The 24,781-nt window shown below is 44.7% G+C and overlaps 1 protein-coding gene across 7 annotated transcripts in view; it reads left to right on the forward strand.

Moving 5' to 3' along the window:
- The window catches only part of LOC148305867 (uncharacterized), a 29,716-nt gene extending 9,952 nt beyond the window's left edge, over window positions 1-19,764 (forward strand). For all 7 annotated transcript variants that reach the window (XM_088265912.1, XM_088265915.1, XM_088265914.1 and 4 more), the window contains 4 exons: window positions 13,721-14,719; window positions 16,729-16,921; window positions 18,053-18,201; window positions 19,175-19,764. In XM_088265912.1, the coding sequence (XP_088122038.1) occupies window positions 13,721-14,719; window positions 16,729-16,921; window positions 18,053-18,201; window positions 19,175-19,509 (1,676 nt within the window). In that variant the 3' untranslated portion in view covers window positions 19,510-19,764. The remainder of the gene's footprint in view (window positions 1-13,720; window positions 14,720-16,728; window positions 16,922-18,052; window positions 18,202-19,174) is intronic.
- The last annotated feature ends 5,017 nt before the right edge of the window (window positions 19,765-24,781 follow it).

Below are 24,781 nucleotides of genomic sequence, written 5' to 3' on the forward strand. Positions count from 1 at the left end.
AATCACCTAATTGCCATACGGTTAATAACATTCGCACACACATTATGCACAAATTTGCAATTTTCATAACATATTTACACTATTGTGATCAACTAACCATCACGCCGCTTCTCTGCAGGGGTAGGCAGAGAGATTAGAACGCCACACCTACCTGTCTTTGTAAACAATCCTCGCCTCTTTCACATTCACGCATCTCCTCATACATACCCGCCGATTATTTCGACTCCTGACCTGACCACGCCCAATGTAATTGTTATTCTTGATCATGCCAGTTTTCCTCGGTCTTCCTCTGCTTCTACATTCGCCAGATAATTTTTTTTTACTATCCTTTCTTTACTCATTCGATTCACATGCCCAAACTATCCCAAGCCGCCTTCCTTAGTTTGCTGGATAGTGCTCATCTCAGCCTTGCACCCTTTCCTTATATCACCATTGGAACATCTACCATACATGGTCTTGCCGCACTGAGAGATGGCATCCCGACTGCATCCAGTCTACTCTCATCCTTCCCAAACCATCCCAAGCCGCCTTCCTTAGTTTGCTGGATAGTGCTCATCTCAGCCTTGCACCCTTTCCTTATATCACCATTGGAACATCTACCATACATGGTCTTGCCGCACTGAGAGATGGCATCCCGACTGCATCCAGTCTACTCTCATCCTTCCCAAACCATCCCAAGCCGCCTTCCTTAGTTTGCTGGATAGGGCTCATCTCAGCCTTGCACCCTTTCCTTATATCACCATTGGAACATCTACCATACATGGTCTTGCCGCACTGAGAGATGGCATCCCGACTGCATCCAGTCTACTCTCATCCTTCCCAAACCATCCCAAGCCGCCTTCCTTAGTTTGCTGGATAGTGCTCATCTCAGCCTTGCACCCTTTCCTTATATCACCATTGGAACATCTACCATACATGGTCTTGCCGCACTGAGAGATGGCATCCCGACTGCATCCAGTCTACTCTCATCCTTCCCAAACCATCCCAAGCCGCCTTCCTTAGTTTGCTGGATAGTGCTCATCTCAGCCTTGCACCCTTTCCTTATATCACCATTGGAACATCTACCATACATGGTCTTGCCGCACTGAGAGATGGCATCCCGACTGCATCCAGTCTACTCTCATCCTTCCCAAACCATCCCAACCCGCCTTCCTTAGTTTGCTGGATAGTGCTCATCTCAGCCTTGCACCCTTTCCTTATATCACCATTGGAACATCTACCATACATGGTCTTGCCGCACTGAGAGATGGCATCCCGACTGCATCCAGTCTACTCTCATCCTTCCCAAACCATCCCAAGCCGCCTTCCTTAGTTTGCTGGATAGTGCTCATCTCAGCCTTGCACCCTTTCCTTATATCACCATTGGAACATCTACCATACATGGTCTTGCCGCACTGAGAGATGGCATCCCGACTGCATCCAGTCTACTCTCATCCTTCCCAAACCATCCCAAGCCGCCTTCCTTAGTTTGCTGGATAGTGCTCATCTCAGCCTTGCACCCTTTCCTTATATCACCATTGGAACATCTACCATACATGGTCTTGCCGCACTGAGAGATGGCATCCCGACTGCATCCAGTCTACTCTCATCCTTCCCAAACCATCCCAAGCCGCCTTCCTTAGTTTGCTGGATAGTGCTCATCTCAGCCTTGCACCCTTTCCTTATATCACCATTGGAACATCTACCATACATGGTCTTGCCGCACTGAGAGATGGCATCCCGACTGCATCCAGTCTACTCTCATCCTTCCCAAACCATCCCAAGCCGCCTTCCTTAGTTTGCTGGATAGTGCTCATCTCAGCCTTGCACCCTTTCCTTATATCACCATTGGAACATCTACCATACATGGTCTTGCCGCACTGAGAGATGGCATCCCGACTGCATCCAGTCTACTCTCATCCTTCCCAAACCATCCCAAGCCGCCTTCCTTAGTTTGCTGGATAGTGCTCATCTCAGCCTTGCACCCTTTCCTTATATCACCATTGGAACATCTACCATACATGGTCTTGCCGCACTGAGAGATGGCATCCCGACTGCATCCAGTCTACTCTCATCCTTCCCAAACCATCCCAAGCCGCCTTCCTTAGTTTGCTGGATAGTGCTCATCTCAGCCTTGCACCCTTTCCTTATATCACCATTGGAACATCTACCATACATGGTCTTGCCGCACTGAGAGATGGCATCCCGACTGCATCCAGTCTACTCTCATCCTTCCCAAACCATCCCAAGCCGCCTTCCTTAGTTTGCTGGATAGTGCTCATCTCAGCCTTGCACCCTTTCCTTATATCACCATTGGAACATCTACCATACATGGTCTTGCCGCACTGAGAGATGGCATCCCGACTGCATCCAGTCTACTCTCATCCTTCCCAAACCATCCCAAGCCGCCTTCCTTAGTTTGCTGGATAGTGCTCATCTCAGCCTTGCACCCTTTCCTTATATCACCATTGGAACATCTACCATACATGGTCTTGCCGCACTGAGAGATGGCATCCCGACTGCATCCAGTCTACTCTCATCCTTCCCAAACCATCCCAAGCCGCCTTCCTTAGTTTGCTGGATAGTGCTCATCTCAGCCTTGCACCCTTTCCTTATATCACCATTGGAACATCTACCATACATGGTCTTGCCGCACTGAGAGATGGCATCCCGACTGCATCCAGTCTACTCTCATCCTTCCCAAACCATCCCAAGCCGCCTTCCTTAGTTTGCTGGATAGTGCTCATCTCAGCCTTGCACCCTTTCCTTATATCACCATTGGAACATCTACCATACATGGTCTTGCCGCACTGAGAGATGGCATCCCGACTGCATCCAGTCTACTCTCATCCTTCCCAAACCATCCCAAGCCGCCTTCCTTAGTTTGCTGGATAGTGCTCATCTCAGCCTTGCACCCTTTCCTTATATCACCATTGGAACATCTACCATACATGGTCTTGCCGCACTGAGAGATGGCATCCCGACTGCATCCAGTCTACTCTCATCCTTCCCAAACCATCCCAAGCCGCCTTCCTTAGTTTGCTGGATAGTGCTCATCTCAGCCTTGCACCCTTTCCTTATATCACCATTGGAACATCTACCATACATGGTCTTGCCGCACTGAGAGATGGCATCCCGACTGCATCCAGTCTACTCTCATCCTTCCCAAACCATCCCAAGCCGCCTTCCTTAGTTTGCTGGATAGTGCTCATCTCAGCCTTGCACCCTTTCCTTATATCACCATTGGAACATCTACCATACATGGTCTTGCCGCACTGAGAGATGGCATCCCGACTGCATCCAGTCTACTCTCATCCTTCCCAAACCATCCCAAGCCGCCTTCCTTAGTTTGCTGGATAGTGCTCATCTCAGCCTTGCACCCTTTCCTTATATCACCATTGGAACATCTACCATACATGGTCTTGCCGCACTGAGAGATGGCATCCCGACTGCATCCAGTCTACTCTCATCCTTCCCAAACCATCCCAAGCCGCCTTCCTTAGTTTGCTGGATAGTGCTCATCTCAGCCTTGCACCCTTTCCTTATATCACCATTGGAACATCTACCATACATGGTCTTGCCGCACTGAGAGATGGCATCCCGACTGCATCCAGTCTACTCTCATCCTTCCCAAACCATCCCAAGCCGCCTTCCTTAGTTTGCTGGATAGTGCTCATCTCAGCCTTGCACCCTTTCCTTATATCACCATTGGAACATCTACCATACATGGTCTTGCCGCACTGAGAGATGGCATCCCGACTGCATCCAGTCTACTCTCATCCTTCCCAAACCATCCCAAGCCGCCTTCCTTAGTTTGCTGGATAGTGCTCATCTCAGCCTTGCACCCTTTCCTTATATCACCATTGGAACATCTACCATACATGGTCTTGCCGCACTGAGAGATGGCATCCCGACTGCATCCAGTCTACTCTCATCCTTCCCAAACCATCCCAAGCCGCCTTCCTTAGTTTGCTGGATAGTGCTCATCTCAGCCTTGCACCCTTTCCTTATATCACCATTGGAACATCTACCATACATGGTCTTGCCGCACTGAGAGATGGCATCCCGACTGCATCCAGTCTACTCTCATCCTTCCCAAACCATCCCAAGCCGCCTTCCTTAGTTTGCTGGATAGTGCTCATCTCAGCCTTGCACCCTTTCCTTATATCACCATTGGAACATCTACCATACATGGTCTTGCCGCACTGAGAGATGGCATCCCGACTGCATCCAGTCTACTCTCATCCTTCCCAAACCATCCCAAGCCGCCTTCCTTAGTTTGCTGGATAGTGCTCATCTCAGCCTTGCACCCTTTCCTTATATCACCATTGGAACATCTACCATACATGGTCTTGCCGCACTGAGAGATGGCATCCCGACTGCATCCAGTCTACTCTCATCCTTCCCAAACCATCCCAAGCCGCCTTCCTTAGTTTGCTGGATAGTGCTCATCTCAGCCTTGCACCCTTTCCTTATATCACCATTGGAACATCTACCATACATGGTCTTGCCGCACTGAGAGATGGCATCCCGACTGCATCCAGTCTACTCTCATCCTTCCCAAACCATCCCAAGCCGCCTTCCTTAGTTTGCTGGATAGTGCTCATCTCAGCCTTGCACCCTTTCCTTATATCACCATTGGAACATCTACCATACATGGTCTTGCCGCACTGAGAGATGGCATCCCGACTGCATCCAGTCTACTCTCATCCTTCCCAAACCATCCCAAGCCGCCTTCCTTAGTTTGCTGGATAGTGCTCATCTCAGCCTTGCACCCTTTCCTTATATCACCATTGGAACATCTACCATACATGGTCTTGCCGCACTGAGAGATGGCATCCCGACTGCATCCAGTCTACTCTCATCCTTCCCAAACCATCCCAAGCCGCCTTCCTTAGTTTGCTGGATAGTGCTCATCTCAGCCTTGCACCCTTTCCTTATATCACCATTGGAACATCTACCATACATGGTCTTGCCGCACTGAGAGATGGCATCCCGACTGCATCCAGTCTACTCTCATCCTTCCCAAACCATCCCAAGCCGCCTTCCTTAGTTTGCTGGATAGTGCTCATCTCAGCCTTGCACCCTTTCCTTATATCACCATTGGAACATCTACCATACATGGTCTTGCCGCACTGAGAGATGGCATCCCGACTGCATCCAGTCTACTCTCATCCTTCCCAAACCATCCCAAGCCGCCTTCCTTAGTTTGCTGGATAGTGCTCATCTCAGCCTTGCACCCTTTCCTTATATCACCATTGGAACATCTACCATACATGGTCTTGCCGCACTGAGAGATGGCATCCCGACTGCATCCAGTCTACTCTCATCCTTCCCAAACCATCCCAAGCCGCCTTCCTTAGTTTGCTGGATAGTGCTCATCTCAGCCTTGCACCCTTTCCTTATATCACCATTGGAACATCTACCATACATGGTCTTGCCGCACTGAGAGATGGCATCCCGACTGCATCCAGTCTACTCTCATCCTTCCCAAACCATCCCAAGCCGCCTTCCTTAGTTTGCTGGATAGTGCTCATCTCAGCCTTGCACCCTTTCCTTATATCACCATTGGAACATCTACCATACATGGTCTTGCCGCACTGAGAGATGGCATCCCGACTGCATCCAGTCTACTCTCATCCTTCCCAAACCATCCCAAGCCGCCTTCCTTAGTTTGCTGGATAGTGCTCATCTCAGCCTTGCACCCTTTCCTTATATCACCATTGGAACATCTACCATACATGGTCTTGCCGCACTGAGAGATGGCATCCCGACTGCATCCAGTCTACTCTCATCCTTCCCAAACCATCCCAAGCCGCCTTCCTTAGTTTGCTGGATAGTGCTCATCTCAGCCTTGCACCCTTTCCTTATATCACCATTGGAACATCTACCATACATGGTCTTGCCGCACTGAGAGATGGCATCCCGACTGCATCCAGTCTACTCTCATCCTTCCCAAACCATCCCAAGCCGCCTTCCTTAGTTTGCTGGATAGTGCTCATCTCAGCCTTGCACCCTTTCCTTATATCACCATTGGAACATCTACCATACATGGTCTTGCCGCACTGAGAGATGGCATCCCGACTGCATCCAGTCTACTCTCATCCTTCCCAAACCATCCCAAGCCGCCTTCCTTAGTTTGCTGGATAGTGCTCATCTCAGCCTTGCACCCTTTCCTTATATCACCATTGGAACATCTACCATACATGGTCTTGCCGCACTGAGAGATGGCATCCCGACTGCATCCAGTCTACTCTCATCCTTCCCAAACCATCCCAAGCCGCCTTCCTTAGTTTGCTGGATAGTGCTCATCTCAGCCTTGCACCCTTTCCTTATATCACCATTGGAACATCTACCATACATGGTCTTGCCGCACTGAGAGATGGCATCCCGACTGCATCCAGTCTACTCTCATCCTTCCCAAACCATCCCAAGCCGCCTTCCTTAGTTTGCTGGATAGTGCTCATCTCAGCCTTGCACCCTTTCCTTATATCACCATTGGAACATCTACCATACATGGTCTTGCCGCACTGAGAGATGGCATCCCGACTGCATCCAGTCTACTCTCATCCTTCCCAAACCATCCCAAGCCGCCTTCCTTAGTTTGCTGGATAGTGCTCATCTCAGCCTTGCACCCTTTCCTTATATCACCATTGGAACATCTACCATACATGGTCTTGCCGCACTGAGAGATGGCATCCCGACTGCATCCAGTCTACTCTCATCCTTCCCAAACCATCCCAAGCCGCCTTCCTTAGTTTGCTGGATAGTGCTCATCTCAGCCTTGCACCCTTTCCTTATATCACCATTGGAACATCTACCATACATGGTCTTGCCGCACTGAGAGATGGCATCCCGACTGCATCCAGTCTACTCTCATCCTTCCCAAACCATCCCAAGCCGCCTTCCTTAGTTTGCTGGATAGTGCTCATCTCAGCCTTGCACCCTTTCCTTATATCACCATTGGAACATCTACCATACATGGTCTTGCCGCACTGAGAGATGGCATCCCGACTGCATCCAGTCTACTCTCATCCTTCCCAAACCATCCCAAGCCGCCTTCCTTAGTTTGCTGGATAGTGCTCATCTCAGCCTTGCACCCTTTCCTTATATCACCATTGGAACATCTACCATACATGGTCTTGCCGCACTGAGAGATGGCATCCCGACTGCATCCAGTCTACTCTCATCCTTCCCAAACCATCCCAAGCCGCCTTCCTTAGTTTGCTGGATAGTGCTCATCTCAGCCTTGCACCCTTTCCTTATATCACCATTGGAACATCTACCATACATGGTCTTGCCGCACTGAGAGATGGCATCCCGACTGCATCCAGTCTACTCTCATCCTTCCCAAACCATCCCAAGCCGCCTTCCTTAGTTTGCTGGATAGTGCTCATCTCAGCCTTGCACCCTTTCCTTATATCACCATTGGAACATCTACCATACATGGTCTTGCCGCACTGAGAGATGGCATCCCGACTGCATCCAGTCTACTCTCATCCTTCCCAAACCATCCCAAGCCGCCTTCCTTAGTTTGCTGGATAGTGCTCATCTCAGCCTTGCACCCTTTCCTTATATCACCATTGGAACATCTACCATACATGGTCTTGCCGCACTGAGAGATGGCATCCCGACTGCATCCAGTCTACTCTCATCCTTCCCAAACCATCCCAAGCCGCCTTCCTTAGTTTGCTGGATAGTGCTCATCTCAGCCTTGCACCCTTTCCTTATATCACCATTGGAACATCTACCATACATGGTCTTGCCGCACTGAGAGATGGCATCCCGACTGCATCCAGTCTACTCTCATCCTTCCCAAACCATCCCAAGCCGCCTTCCTTAGTTTGCTGGATAGTGCTCATCTCAGCCTTGCACCCTTTCCTTATATCACCATTGGAACATCTACCATACATGGTCTTGCCGCACTGAGAGATGGCATCCCGACTGCATCCAGTCTACTCTCATCCTTCCCAAACCATCCCAAGCCGCCTTCCTTAGTTTGCTGGATAGTGCTCATCTCAGCCTTGCACCCTTTCCTTATATCACCATTGGAACATCTACCATACATGGTCTTGCCGCACTGAGAGATGGCATCCCGACTGCATCCAGTCTACTCTCATCCTTCCCAAACCATCCCAAGCCGCCTTCCTTAGTTTGCTGGATAGTGCTCATCTCAGCCTTGCACCCTTTCCTTATATCACCATTGGAACATCTACCATACATGGTCTTGCCGCACTGAGAGATGGCATCCCGACTGCATCCAGTCTACTCTCATCCTTCCCAAACCATCCCAAGCCGCCTTCCTTAGTTTGCTGGATAGTGCTCATCTCAGCCTTGCACCCTTTCCTTATATCACCATTGGAACATCTACCATACATGGTCTTGCCGCACTGAGAGATGGCATCCCGACTGCATCCAGTCTACTCTCATCCTTCCCAAACCATCCCAAGCCGCCTTCCTTAGTTTGCTGGATAGTGCTCATCTCAGCCTTGCACCCTTTCCTTATATCACCATTGGAACATCTACCATACATGGTCTTGCCGCACTGAGAGATGGCATCCCGACTGCATCCAGTCTACTCTCATCCTTCCCAAACCATCCCAAGCCGCCTTCCTTAGTTTGCTGGATAGTGCTCATCTCAGCCTTGCACCCTTTCCTTATATCACCATTGGAACATCTACCATACATGGTCTTGCCGCACTGAGAGATGGCATCCCGACTGCATCCAGTCTACTCTCATCCTTCCCAAACCATCCCAAGCCGCCTTCCTTAGTTTGCTGGATAGTGCTCATCTCAGCCTTGCACCCTTTCCTTATATCACCATTGGAACATCTACCATACATGGTCTTGCCGCACTGAGAGATGGCATCCCGACTGCATCCAGTCTACTCTCATCCTTCCCAAACCATCCCAAGCCGCCTTCCTTAGTTTGCTGGATAGTGCTCATCTCAGCCTTGCACCCTTTCCTTATATCACCATTGGAACATCTACCATACATGGTCTTGCCGCACTGAGAGATGGCATCCCGACTGCATCCAGTCTACTCTCATCCTTCCCAAACCATCCCAAGCCGCCTTCCTTAGTTTGCTGGATAGTGCTCATCTCAGCCTTGCACCCTTTCCTTATATCACCATTGGAACATCTACCATACATGGTCTTGCCGCACTGAGAGATGGCATCCCGACTGCATCCAGTCTACTCTCATCCTTCCCAAACCATCCCAAGCCGCCTTCCTTAGTTTGCTGGATAGTGCTCATCTCAGCCTTGCACCCTTTCCTTATATCACCATTGGAACATCTACCATACATGGTCTTGCCGCACTGAGAGATGGCATCCCGACTGCATCCAGTCTACTCTCATCCTTCCCAAACCATCCCAAGCCGCCTTCCTTAGTTTGCTGGATAGTGCTCATCTCAGCCTTGCACCCTTTCCTTATATCACCATTGGAACATCTACCATACATGGTCTTGCCGCACTGAGAGATGGCATCCCGACTGCATCCAGTCTACTCTCATCCTTCCCAAACCATCCCAAGCCGCCTTCCTTAGTTTGCTGGATAGTGCTCATCTCAGCCTTGCACCCTTTCCTTATATCACCATTGGAACATCTACCATACATGGTCTTGCCGCACTGAGAGATGGCATCCCGACTGCATCCAGTCTACTCTCATCCTTCCCAAACCATCCCAAGCCGCCTTCCTTAGTTTGCTGGATAGTGCTCATCTCAGCCTTGCACCCTTTCCTTATATCACCATTCGAACATCTACCATACATGGTCTTGCCGCACTGAGAGATGGCATCCCGACTGCATCCAGTCTACTCTCATCCTTCCCAAACCATCCCAAGCCGCCTTCCTTAGTTTGCTGGATAGTGCTCATCTCAGCCTTGCACCCTTTCCTTATATCACCATTGGAACATCTACCATACATGGTCTTGCCGCACTGAGAGATGGCATCCCGACTGCATCCAGTCTACTCTCATCCTTCCCAAACCATCCCAAGCCGCCTTCCTTAGTTTGCTGGATAGTGCTCATCTCAGCCTTGCACCCTTTCCTTATATCACCATTGGAACATCTACCATACATGGTCTTGCCGCACTGAGAGATGGCATCCCGACTGCATCCAGTCTACTCTCATCCTTCCCAAACCATCCCAAGCCGCCTTCCTTAGTTTGCTGGATAGTGCTCATCTCAGCCTTGCACCCTTTCCTTATATCACCATTGGAACATCTACCATACATGGTCTTGCCGCACTGAGAGATGGCATCCCGACTGCATCCAGTCTACTCTCATCCTTCCCAAACCATCCCAAGCCGCCTTCCTTAGTTTGCTGGATAGTGCTCATCTCAGCCTTGCACCCTTTCCTTATATCACCATTGGAACATCTACCATACATGGTCTTGCCGCACTGAGAGATGGCATCCCGACTGCATCCAGTCTACTCTCATCCTTCCCAAACCATCCCAAGCCGCCTTCCTTAGTTTGCTGGATAGTGCTCATCTCAGCCTTGCACCCTTTCCTTATATCACCATTGGAACATCTACCATACATGGTCTTGCCGCACTGAGAGATGGCATCCCGACTGCATCCAGTCTACTCTCATCCTTCCCAAACCATCCCAAGCCGCCTTCCTTAGTTTGCTGGATAGTGCTCATCTCAGCCTTGCACCCTTTCCTTATATCACCATTGGAACATCTACCATACATGGTCTTGCCGCACTGAGAGATGGCATCCCGACTGCATCCAGTCTACTCTCATCCTTCCCAAACCATCCCAAGCCGCCTTCCTTAGTTTGCTGGATAGTGCTCATCTCAGCCTTGCACCCTTTCCTTATATCACCATTGGAACATCTACCATACATGGTCTTGCCGCACTGAGAGATGGCATCCCGACTGCATCCAGTCTACTCTCATCCTTCCCAAACCATCCCAAGCCGCCTTCCTTAGTTTGCTGGATAGTGCTCATCTCAGCCTTGCACCCTTTCCTTATATCACCATTGGAACATCTACCATACATGGTCTTGCCGCACTGAGAGATGGCATCCCGACTGCATCCAGTCTACTCTCATCCTTCCCAAACCATCCCAAGCCGCCTTCCTTAGTTTGCTGGATAGTGCTCATCTCAGCCTTGCACCCTTTCCTTATATCACCATTGGAACATCTACCATACATGGTCTTGCCGCACTGAGAGATGGCATCCCGACTGCATCCAGTCTACTCTCATCCTTCCCAAACCATCCCAAGCCGCCTTCCTTAGTTTGCTGGATAGTGCTCATCTCAGCCTTGCACCCTTTCCTTATATCACCATTGGAACATCTACCATACATGGTCTTGCCGCACTGAGAGATGGCATCCCGACTGCATCCAGTCTACTCTCATCCTTCCCAAACCATCCCAAGCCGCCTTCCTTAGTTTGCTGGATAGTGCTCATCTCAGCCTTGCACCCTTTCCTTATATCACCATTGGAACATCTACCATACATGGTCTTGCCGCACTGAGAGATGGCATCCCGACTGCATCCAGTCTACTCTCATCCTTCCCAAACCATCCCAAGCCGCCTTCCTTAGTTTGCTGGATAGTGCTCATCTCAGCCTTGCACCCTTTCCTTATATCACCATTGGAACATCTACCATACATGGTCTTGCCGCACTGAGAGATGGCATCCCGACTGCATCCAGTCTACTCTCATCCTTCCCAAACCATCCCAAGCCGCCTTCCTTAGTTTGCTGGATAGTGCTCATCTCAGCCTTGCACCCTTTCCTTATATCACCATTGGAACATCTACCATACATGGTCTTGCCGCACTGAGAGATGGCATCCCGACTGCATCCAGTCTACTCTCATCCTTCCCAAACCATCCCAAGCCGCCTTCCTTAGTTTGCTGGATAGTGCTCATCTCAGCCTTGCACCCTTTCCTTATATCACCATTGGAACATCTACCATACATGGTCTTGCCGCACTGAGAGATGGCATCCCGACTGCATCCAGTCTACTCTCATCCTTCCCAAACCATCCCAAGCCGCCTTCCTTAGTTTGCTGGATAGTGCTCATCTCAGCCTTGCACCCTTTCCTTATATCACCATTGGAACATCTACCATACATGGTCTTGCCGCACTGAGAGATGGCATCCCGACTGCATCCAGTCTACTCTCATCCTTCCCAAACCATCCCAAGCCGCCTTCCTTAGTTTGCTGGATAGTGCTCATCTCAGCCTTGCACCCTTTCCTTATATCACCATTGGAACATCTACCATACATGGTCTTGCCGCACTGAGAGATGGCATCCCGACTGCATCCAGTCTACTCTCATCCTTCCCAAACCATCCCAAGCCGCCTTCCTTAGTTTGCTGGATAGTGCTCATCTCAGCCTTGCACCCTTTCCTTATATCACCATTGGAACATCTACCATACATGGTCTTGCCGCACTGAGAGATGGCATCCCGACTGCATCCAGTCTACTCTCATCCTTCCCAAACCATCCCAAGCCGCCTTCCTTAGTTTGCTGGATAGTGCTCATCTCAGCCTTGCACCCTTTCCTTATATCACCATTGGAACATCTACCATACATGGTCTTGCCGCACTGAGAGATGGCATCCCGACTGCATCCAGTCTACTCTCATCCTTCCCAAACCATCCCAAGCCGCCTTCCTTAGTTTGCTGGATAGGGCTCATCTCAGCCTTGCACCCTTTCCTTATATCACCATTCCAACATCTACCATACATGGTCTTGCCGCACTGAGAGATGGCATCCCGACTGCATCCAGTCTACTCTCATCCTTCCCAAACCATCCCAAGCCGCCTTCCTTAGTTTGCTGGATAGGGCTCATCTCAGCCTTGCACCCTTTCCTTATATCACCATTGGAACATCTACCATACATGGTCTTGCCGCACTGAGAGATGGCATCCCGACTGCATCCAGTCTACTCTCATCCTTCCCAAACCATCCCAAGCCGCCTTCCTTAGTTTGCTGGATAGTGCTCATCTCAGCCTTGCACCCTTTCCTTATATCACCATTGGAACATCTACCATACATGGTCTTGCCGCACTGAGAGATGGCATCCCGACTGCATCCAGTCTACTCTCATCCTTCCCAAACCATCCCAAGCCGCCTTCCTTAGTTTGCTGGATAGTGCTCATCTCAGCCTTGCACCCTTTCCTTATATCACCATTGGAACATCTACCATACATGGTCTTGCCGCACTGAGAGATGGCATCCCGACTGCATCCAGTCTACTCTCATCCTTCCCAAACCATCCCAAGCCGCCTTCCTTAGTTTGCTGGATAGGGCTCATCTCAGCCTTGCACCCTTTCCTTATATCACCATTCCAACATCTACCATACACGGAGAGAATGCAGTGTCGGGTTGTGGTCCCGTGGTTAGTGTGGCGGACTTTTTTTTGTTGTTTTTTTTTAATTCCGACTGCATTGAGTCTACTTTCATCCTTCTTTTGCCAACTCCACGCTTTGCTTCCATACATTAGGGTGGAACCAGGACCCAATATGTACTGTGAATTTTGATTATTCAAAATATGTAGTAAGTAATATAATTCTTATAATTGACTGTGGATTCTCTCAAATTTTTAAACTAACTAACTATCTCGCTAACACAGTGTTTGATAATGTCTTATCATATATATGTAAATAAAAGTAGAATTCAATCCAATGACCTTGTTTAATTTTTGATATATTACCCAAATATTTTTTTTAAAATAAGGTAAAATTGTGACTGTTCTATTTGGCATTTAGGATCCGTCGTCGGCTGGTCGTACAACACGTCGCGCGACACGAGGACGTACGTGCTGCCCGACAACGTGACGCTGCTGAACCAGCCGTCACATGGCTGCGGCGGCGACCTCTTCCTGCTGGTGGTCGTGTGCTCCGCGACGGCGCACTTCGACCGGCGCGCGGCCATCCGGGAGACCTGGGCCGCGCGGGACAGCTACCGCCGCCTGGCCGAGAGGTTCCTCAGCGTCTCCAGCAAGCTGGCCCGCCTCAACATGACCGAGGACCTGTACGCGGAGATGGGGTACTCCCGGGACAATCTGTCAGCCATAGAGACGCGCGTGCGTCGACACGCGGCGCCGAACCGGGACGACGCGATCAACCGCGATAGGGATAAAAAAGCCTTAACTTCTAAAGATAGTTCTAGCGATGAGTTTAACCCTAGGATAGTAGCTTCCAAATTAGGTAGATTTTTAAAAAATAGGCGCAAAAGATCCGATGCGGACGACCCGCGTTTTGACAACGGAAAGGCGGCGGTGACTTACGACGATAGCCAAAACCCCGACGACATTCTGGGGAACTTCGAAGGTAGCGATGTCGAAGACCAGACGTTCCAGGACTACGAGTACCAGACTGAGCAGTCCAACATCATGAGGATTCCGCCGCGGGGCGCCAAGGTCTCCGACAAGGCGCTGGAAGACGCCAGGGAGCTGATGTCTCTTTCCCAGTCGACCACCAGCGCCCGAAAGCTGTCCTCCAAGGACAGGCCGGACGACGCGACGGAGTCCAAGTATCTGCACAGAGAGGAGGACACCGCCGACGACGGCTTTGTCAAGATCAAGTTTCTCTTTCTACTCGGGCAGGCGGGGAACGACAACGAGACGGATCTGCAGTCGCGGATCGACGAGGAAGCCGCGATGCACGGCGATATCATTCAAGAGGGATTCGTGGACGCGTACAACAACCTGACCCTCAAGTCCGTGATGCTGCTCAAGTGGGTGGTGACGCACTGCGAAAAAAACGGTAAGTTTTTTTAATTAATTTATTTATTTGAAAATTTAACAGATGACTAACCAACTAACTAACCATCACGCCGCTTCTCCGCAGGGGTAGGCAGAGAGAATAGAACGCCACACCACTCTGTCTTTGCAAACATTCTTCGCCTCTTTCACATTCATGCATCTCCTCATACACACCCGCCGATGTTTCGACTCCTAACCTGAACACTTTCAAGTATTTGGCATACCTGATCGTGCCATGTTTTTCTCGGTCTTCCTCTGCTCCTTTTTCTAATTACATTCGCCTCATAAATTTGTTTCACCGTTCTTTCCTCACTCGTTCGTTCTACATGTCCAAACCATCTCAACACACCTAACAGACCTAACATTTAACAGAACAGTTAAATAAATATGTTTACAATCATGAATAAAGGATTTTTTTGTGCAATATTGGTAATGTCCGCCTCTGTAGTGTAATGGTCAGCACGCTCGGCTACCGTTCTGGAGGTCCCGGGTTCGATTCCCAGGGGGGTCAAATAAATATAAGTGATTCTTTCACTGTAATATTTATTCAATATTACCCTGGACTGGTACCTGAAGCGGAGGGCTGATCACCTCTCCTTCGTGTGTAAACGATCAAGATAACACTGTGTTCATATGAAGCAGTGCCCTATGCACCATTGGGGTGCGGATAAGGGTTTTATTATTATTATTATTATTAATATTTATTCAATATTACCCTGGACTGGTACCTGAACCGGAGGGCTGATCACCTTTCCTTCGTGTGTAAACGATCAAGATAACACTGTGTTCATATGTATGAAGCAGTGCCCTATGCACCATTGGGGTGCGGATAAGGGTTTTATTATTATTATTATTATTAATATTTATTCAATATTACCCTGGACTGGTACCTGAAGCGGAGGGCTGATCACCTTTCCTTCGTGTGTAAACGATCAAGATAACACTGTGTTCATATGTATGAAGCAGTGCCCTATGCACCATTGGGGTGCGGATAAGGGTTTTATTATTACTGTTATAATATTTCGGTGAGGACCTCCACATTTTCATTTCAATCTTTATCTATTACAATCTGCATTTATGGAATTACCCATATCGCTCATTCCTTTCAACAACGTCAAAAATCAAATAGATGTCACTAGTGAAAATTATAGTGATTCTTGTACAATGTTTCAAAATTGGATCACATATCGCTCACTCCTTTCAAGAACGTCGTAAATCAAAAATACTTGATTTTTCAGGAAATCATTTTTAAAGTTTAAAAATATAATGAAATGTATTGAAAATACATATCGAGCCACTTATTGAACTTTTTATTGTGCAACAGATCTTTTTAGGTAAAACCTGAAGGTTTTTTCTACATTTGAATAATATTTAGTATATTTAAAAAATTAATTAAACAATACCTTTTCTTCAAAATGCAAAAACAACACTTTCTCTCCTGTAGCGGGTAAATATTAAGTTAAAAAATGCCATTTTTGCTGGGATATAGTACATTTTCTGGGCATTCCAAAAACATGCACAACTGAAAATTGACGATTTTGGATATATGACGTTCTTGAAAGGAGTCATAGTCCTGATGACCGTCATGGGCTAGTTTAAGTGATCACTTTACACACGTGTAACATTCACCAATTCTAGCAATTCTGACAACCACACTACTCAAATTCTTGGAAGTTCTATATATATGAACCAATTTTGAAACGTTATTCTTGAATCACTAGAACTTCACGAGAGACATCTATTGGTGAGATGAAAAGAAGCTTTTTATAGAGCAGAAACTCTTTTATTAGTATGTGAGGTTCGAATCCTGGATTGTAATCACACACATGAGAAACGCCAGAAAATATCATTTTCATTTTTATCATTTTAGCTTATAATTTGACCAGATAATTTAATATGAAAAAAACTTATATAATTGGAGATAATCCAGGTTTGTGAACAAGTATTTGGACACTCAAAATATTTTAATAAAATATATATATTGATTTGATGGGGATTGCGACTTTTCAGTGCGCTACATCATGAAGACAGACGACGACATGTTTGTGAACATCCCGCGGCTGATTGACGCGCTACAAAACAAGACTCGGGAGTTTGAGCGCGCGCAGGGACAGCTGCCGCCCGCGAAGAGGCAGCCGGAGAAGCTGCTCATGGGAGACCTCATCTGCGACGCGCGACCCATATCCGACACGCAGAGCAAATGGTAACTTTTTACTTCCGTAAACCTAGTCGGATCTGACAGGGTTTTTTTTTTAACCTTCCGCTCCCGGTGATATGTATTTACTATAACTTGAGTTGAAATGAGAATATCAATATAAAATATAATATTACATCTCACCAATACATGTCTCTAGTGAAGTTCTAGTGATTCAAGAACAAGGTTTGTAAATTGGTTCATATATATAGAACTTCCAAGAATTTGAGTTTTGTGGTTGTCAATAATGGATAGAATTGGTGAATGTTACACGTGTGTAAAGTGATCACATAAACCAGCCTATGACGGTCGTTAGCCCCGTAAATGCCCAGACTTCCATATTCTTCTTCATCTTTGATGAGATGTCAAAAAATAATAGATACGGGCTCACAATTTTTGTATTCCTCCGTAATGCTTTTCCGTGTTACATAAAAGTATTATCTTCTTCTTCTTCTTTCCATGTTCGCTCCCTAGGTGGAGCATATGGCCAACACGCGCCATCTCCTTGGCTTCCTCCCAGGTCAGTCCGGCGTCTGGAAGTTCCGCTGAGTATAGTCGGTGAATGGGCGCCGGAATTCTCAAGGTTGGAAGAAGAGACGCGAGGGGTTGATGCCCTCAGGCGGCATTCTAAGGACATGTCCCAACCATATCCACCTTCTCCTCTTCAGGACTTCCAGTATGAGGGGCTGTTGAGTTCTTCTCCTCACATCGTCATTCCTGACCAAGTCATACCACTTTATACCCAGTATTCGCCTCGGGCACCTATTTTCAAAACTTGCTAGTTTCTTGCTTTGAGCTTTGGTGAGGTGCCACGACTCACATCCGTACCGCAACACTGTTAGGATGCAGGCGTTAAAGAGACGACACCTGGTTTTTGTCGAGTATTGCAGTGAGTCCCAGACATTGCGCATTTTATTGAATAAAAGTATTACAATATGTATAAAGTTATTTATTTGCAGAGACAGAAATAAATCAATTGAAAAAAAACTGGGGAAAGAATCGTTTCTTAGAGTACGCGTGCATGCTTCATACCGTTTCCGACAATCTCATTTTAGACAAGGTGTTGTTAGGTAGTATTTTACGAAAATTGCACTATATAAATTATTTAAATTTATTATTATAATTGTGTGTTGCGGGCAGGTACTCCCCCACGTACATGTACAGCGGCAAGGTGTACCCGCGCTACCTCTCCGGGTCCGGCTACGTCATGTCCCGGGGCGCCGCGGAGCTCCTCTACCGCGCCGCGCTCAGCACGCCCCTCTTCCACCTTGAGGACGTCTTCATCACCGGTAACCAACCCTCTCTCTCTCTCTCTCGTCCACCATTAATGAGATCATCTCTCTCGTCCACCATTAATGAGACCATCTCTCATCCACCATTAATGAGACCATCTCTCATCCACCATTAATGAGACCATCTCTCATCCACCATTAATGAGACCATCTCTCGTCCACCATTAATGAGACTATCTCTCATCCGCCATTAATGAGACCATCTCTCATCCACCATTAATGAGACCATCTCTCATCCACCATTAATGAGACCATCTTTCGTCCACCATTAATGAGACCATCTCTCATCCACCATTAATGAGACCATCTCTCGTCCACCATTAATGAGACCATCTCTTGTCCACCATTAATGAGACCATATCTCGTCTGAAGAAAATATAACTTTGTTTTAACTATAAATATTTTATTATAACTAAATTATAATGTCTACCGGTTTCCAAGCTAACCGCTTCTTTATCAAGACCAAACAATACTTTCATCAATTGATTCGGCAGTCACTTTGTGGTAAAATCTATCCATTTTTAATTCATGTTTTACTTTGTAAATACCACTATTTCTTAAAATCTACTGTGACACGTGTTTCGTTGCATTCTGCATCATACGTGTTTGAAAATGATGCGGAACGCATCAAAACATGTGTCACAGTAGATTTTAAGAAATAGTGGTATTTACTAAGTAAAACATTAATTAAAAATGGATACATTTTACCACAAAGTGACTGCCGAATCAATTAATGAAGGTATTAATTAGTGTACATAGTAAAGTGGCGTGTGCGTGTGTGCGTGTGCTCGCGCACGTGTGTTTGTGTGTGTGTGTGTGTGTGCGTGCGTGTGTGTTTGAGGGTGAGGGTACGAGTAAAAGGGTAAGGCTATGGTATAAAATGGAATATGAAGGAAGGAAAAGGAAAGGAGAGGAATTATGAGGAATTTGAGAGATGTACGTATAAATTAATGATTTTTCTCAATGGCAGGCATGTGCTCCCGCAAGGCAGGCGTCCGGCCGACCGACCACCCGGGCTTCTCGTACGCGACGCGCAAGCTCGGCCTGTGCGTGTTCGCGCGCCTCATCACCGCGCACCAGGTGACGCCGGCGCAGATGCGCGCCGTGCACGCGGCGCTGGCCGGGCCGGCGCGCGCGCTAGAGGCGTGCGAGGCGCGCCGCCGGCTGGGCGCCGCGCCCGGCCTGCTGGCGCGCGCCGCCGGCCTGCTCGGCAGCCCCAAGAGCATCATCACCGGCCTGGCCGGCTACGGCTACGCCGACGCCCGTCGCCGGAAGCTCAAGAAGGCCAACAACGGCTGCTCGTGAAACCCGCCAGACCAATTTATCCATGCTGAAACACGTGAATGCAATTTATTCGTTTTGAAACACGTGGATACAATTTATTCACTTTGAAACACGTGAATTCAATTTATTCATTTTGTAAATAAATTCATTAACGTGAATGCAATTTATGTATGTTGAAACCCGTGAATGCAATTTCTTTATTTTGAAACACGTGAATGCAACATTTTGTATTACTCATTTGTAAATTTTGATTGATATGCCAGGAAGAAGAGAAAATGGTGAAGTATTTTTTTTTTGGAACACGTAAAATCAAGTTTGTTTTAAAAAAAATATGTAATACCTGTTAATCATTCTTTGATTTACCAGGAAGTATAGAACAGTGAATCTCGTGAAAACAATTTATTTATCGTGAAACACGTGAATGCAATTTAGCTTTAAAAATACGCAGTCCCTGCTTATCATTTTTTGATATACCAGGTAGAAGAGGGTAGAGAAAATCGTGAAGGCAATTTATGTATTTTGAAACACGTGAATGCAATTTTTTGAAATATGTTATTCATTCTTTAATATACCAGGAAGAAGAGAATAGAGAAACCTGTGAATGCAATTTATTACTAATTGCTCAGTTTCTTCCCTGAAAATACTAAAATATTAAGTAAAAAGTGATTAATGAAACACGTGAATGCAACTTTACTCTTATTTTTTTCCGAAGAACTGCAATATTGGTTCGGATTTACCAGGAGATGACAGAGAAATATGTGAATGCAATATTTTTACCGTTTAAATCATGTTTTTTAATTTTTTTTTCTCACATACCTAATGATTGACGGAAATTTTATGAATTTCATCTATGAGGTCTTTTGGTCTATATATGTGAGATCGGGTTATTCCATTGATAACCTTATGTACTTTGTACATATTCTTTTTTTACCCTTTTTGCGGGATTTTTTCTAAGAGAATTATTTTTTTTTTATAATTTTAATTTTATTTTGCAATGATCTGATTTTAAATAAAATTTATTTATAGCAAAAAATACACATTGGATTCTGTATACATTTTTAAAAATGTATACCAGGGCCTGATGAGTGCAATAGAAAAATGTCCTCGATCGGTATTTTCCCAATATTTTTGATTATCCACACGGGTATGATTATCAACAGTCATACCCGTGTAAACATGGGTATGATTATTCGTAAGAGATTTGCGATACTCGGATGTAGCATTGTCCACATGTGTACGGTTATTCAGAAGTGATTTTAAATACTCTAAGGACTGTGATTGTCCACATGTCTATGATTATTCACATGGGTATGATTGTCCACATGACTATGATTATTCATATGAGTATGATTGTCCAAATGACTGATTCATATGGGTATGATTGTCCACATGACTATGATTATTCACATGGGTATTATTATCCACATGACTATGATTATTCACATGGGTATGATTGTCCGCATGACTATGATTATTCACATGGGTATGATTGTCCACATGACTATGATTATTCACATGGTTATGATTGTCCACATGACTATGATTATTCACATGGGTATTATTATCCACATTACTTATCATTATTCACATGGGTATGATTCTCCACATTACTTATCATTATTCACATGGGTATGATTCTCCACATGACTATCATTATTCACATGGGTATGATTGTCCACATGACTATGATCATTCACCCACGTGAATATTTATACCCATGTATGGTTATTCAGAAGAGATTACAAATATTCAGATTGTCCACATGACTATGATCATTCACATGGGTATGATTAATCAGCCACACCATTATGATTTTTGACACGATTATGACAACTTGTGGTAGTGTTATGACGAGTATGATTATTCGCATGGCTATGAACATCCACCCAGAAAAGTGTCTATTAGCTAATTTAAGTTCTATATTTTAAGAGAGCATGTTATATTTAGTTATATAGGTATTTTATTAGAATTTATTTTGTGATATTTAAAAGTCACATTTTTTCTTATGATAGAATTTTTAAGAATTTTCTTTTGTACATATATATTTTATTGAATATAAAATTTACTATCACTATCGAATACTCTTGGAATACTCATATATAAATCTTTTTATTTTTTATTTTATAAATATATATTTACAAACTATTATATAAACAATATTAAGTGAAGGATGGTATTCAGATCACAATGATTATTCTCATGGGTGTGATGTATCACAAGATTCTATATTTCCCGTTTACACGGGTATGATTATCCGCACGGGTATGATTATCAGCAAGTGAATGATTATTCATATAGGTATGATCATCAGCATGGGAATGATTATCCGCATGGGTACGATTATCCGCACGGGAATGATTACCTATATCGATATGATTATTCACATGGGTATGATTATCCGCATAGGAATGATTATCCACACCAGTATGATTATCCACCACGAGTATGATTATCCGCTTGGGAATGATTATCCACACCGGTATGATTATCTACACCAGTATAATTATCACACCAATATGATTATTCACACCAGTTTCATTATCCACACCAGTATGATTGTCCACACCAGAATGATAGTCCACACCGGTGTGATTATCTACCACTAGTATGATTATCCACACCAGTATGATTATCCACCACGAGTATGATTATCCACACCAGTATGATTATCCACCACGAGTATGATTGTCCACACTGGTATAATTATCCACCACGAGTATGATTATCCATACTGGTATGATTGTCCACGTGGGTATGATTATCCACATGGGTATGATTATCCACCACGAGTATGATTATCCACACTGGTATGATTATCCACATGGGTATGATTATCCACCACGAGTATGATTATCCACACCATTATGATTATCCACCGCGAGTATGATTATCCACATGGATATGAATAATCACATAACTGACAATTCTCACAAACATGAGTGTAATTATTCGGTGGATGAATACCACTTTTCAAGGAACGAAGAGAAAAACAATTATTGTTATAAAACAATTTTTAATTACAATTTGATATTTAATTTAATTATGCTTTAAGTTTTTATCTTTAAAAAAACATGTCCATACGTAGTATCTATAATCATACTATAGTTATATATTTATATATATATATATATATATATATATATATATATATATATATATATATATATTTATTAAAATAAATTCTAGTTTTAAAGAAACAGGTTTTTTTAAACCTTGTCAAATTCGCCTTATTATATTTTGACATAATTTTAAAATAGGGTAAAAATATATATTTTGCTGGAGTTAGCTTTTTTGAATATGCGGATTTTAAATTCGTTGAAAACAGCTCTTAAGTTTGAAATTTTAAAATCTTTACCCGCCTTTGGCACGCGGTCTGCGCCTGCTCGGATAATGTAGGCCGTGCTTCCGGCACGCAGTGTGTGCCAGCTTGAATATCTCCTAGCTTTGAAATTTCAATAAAATGTTGAATTTTATTACATGCATATTTTTATATCATTTTATCTGTAATAGGCAAAATCATGATTTTATTTAACCAGTTTTATTGACCGCAACGGCAGCGCCATCTGTTGAAAGTAACAGCAACACACGCGATTCTAAACGTTGCACATGGCGGACGGAGCGCTTCTTGATAGCTGCCGTCTCTTTCGTAGATTTTCATTGCTTCAGCCTCGCGGAATCGTACATGTTAGAAACGTGCGCTGTCTGATTTCTTTCTTTTCCATTTGACCAGACTGAGCCACCGCGACGCGCGGCCGGGTGCGTCTAGTGATAGATAAAAGATGCAGTAATTTTGTCAACTCAGTTGAGAATAATACTACCGAGTTTGGGTTGAGAGATTTGTTATTGAATTTTTTTAGTATATTTAGCGTAAGTATTAGAAATCCAATACGGATGAAAAATTCGACTCTTTTCATAGGTGCTTATAGAACTTACATATATCGAATAAAAAATGGCATATATATATATATATATATATATATATATATATATATATATATATATATATATATATATATATATGCATTCCAATTTTGCGGCGTATACTTTTAATTATTCAATATTTTTTTAAATTTTAAAGAATACTATTTACAATTTATACTTAATTTTGGTGACGGCTGTTTCGGCATGTGCCAATGGCGGCTTTTTGCCAAAGGCACACTAGAATTTTGAGTGCAATGGGATGCCGTCTCCATTGATTATATTAGATAATAACAAAATATATATATATATATATATATATATATATATATATATATATATATATATATATATATATATATATATATATATATATATCTATATATATCTATATATCATCTTTGGGACACAGTTTTAAGACATCTCGCTCGAAAATGTATAATTTTATGTTACTGTTATAGCAATTGAACAAATTAATATCTTATACACCAATTTAAAAAGATCTGTTAATTTTAAAAATATTTAATTATATGGTATTTTTTAGAAAGGTTTTGTCTGTGTTAATATGAGAAAGTGACCAACTAACAAAACATGGTGCATAGGGCACTGCGTCATATAAACGCAGTGTTATCTTGATGGTTTAGACATGAAGGATCGGTGATTAGCCCTCCGCTTCAGGTACCAGTCCAGGGTGATATTGAATAAATATGACAGTGAAAAAATCATTTATATTTATTTTACCCCCCTTGGGAATCGAACCCTAGACCTCCAGAACGGTAGCCGAGCGTGCTGACCATTACACTACGGAGGCGGACAGAAATGAAATCATAGTAACTTTAAACATAAAGAGTAAATCCACTCACGAGTAGGCATGGGCTATGAAAATTATAAAGTTGAAGCCTGAGTAGGGATATGATAAGCGGTGTTGCATAAGCCGTAGCTAGATTTCCGAGTCACTTGGACGTTAGGTAAAAAAATAAAATAAATAATGAAAGTGACCAACTAACAAAACGTAAAAAGTTCAGGAGGGCCATTTAAGTCACTTTTGCTTGGCATCAAAATTAACATCAATGCAGTTAGTCATTTTTACAATTCTTCGTCAACATACTATACTTCCAAGTTTAAAATCGCTTTGGGTATTTTTCAGGGCAGTATTAAGCTAGTAAGATATCAAATAGTCAATGATCACGTTTTTGGAAGAAATGCACTTGGTCACTTTCTCCTGTATGACTACGATATGTGTATATTTGTTTTTTTTTTCTGCATGGATATACGACTATTTACTTGGTAACATTCACACTGAGCTAACCACTAATAAGAAAGTTCCTCTTTCTCTGTTATAACGCCGAACGGCGCTTAGGGCACTAGGACAGAT

The sequence above is a fragment of the Brachycentrus maculatus genome, unplaced genomic scaffold (assembly GCF_059751285.1).
Source record: "Brachycentrus maculatus isolate JH-2025_06_01 unplaced genomic scaffold, ASM5975128v1 h1tg000259l, whole genome shotgun sequence".
In the NCBI taxonomy this organism is placed as follows: Eukaryota; Metazoa; Arthropoda; class Insecta; order Trichoptera; family Brachycentridae; genus Brachycentrus; species Brachycentrus maculatus.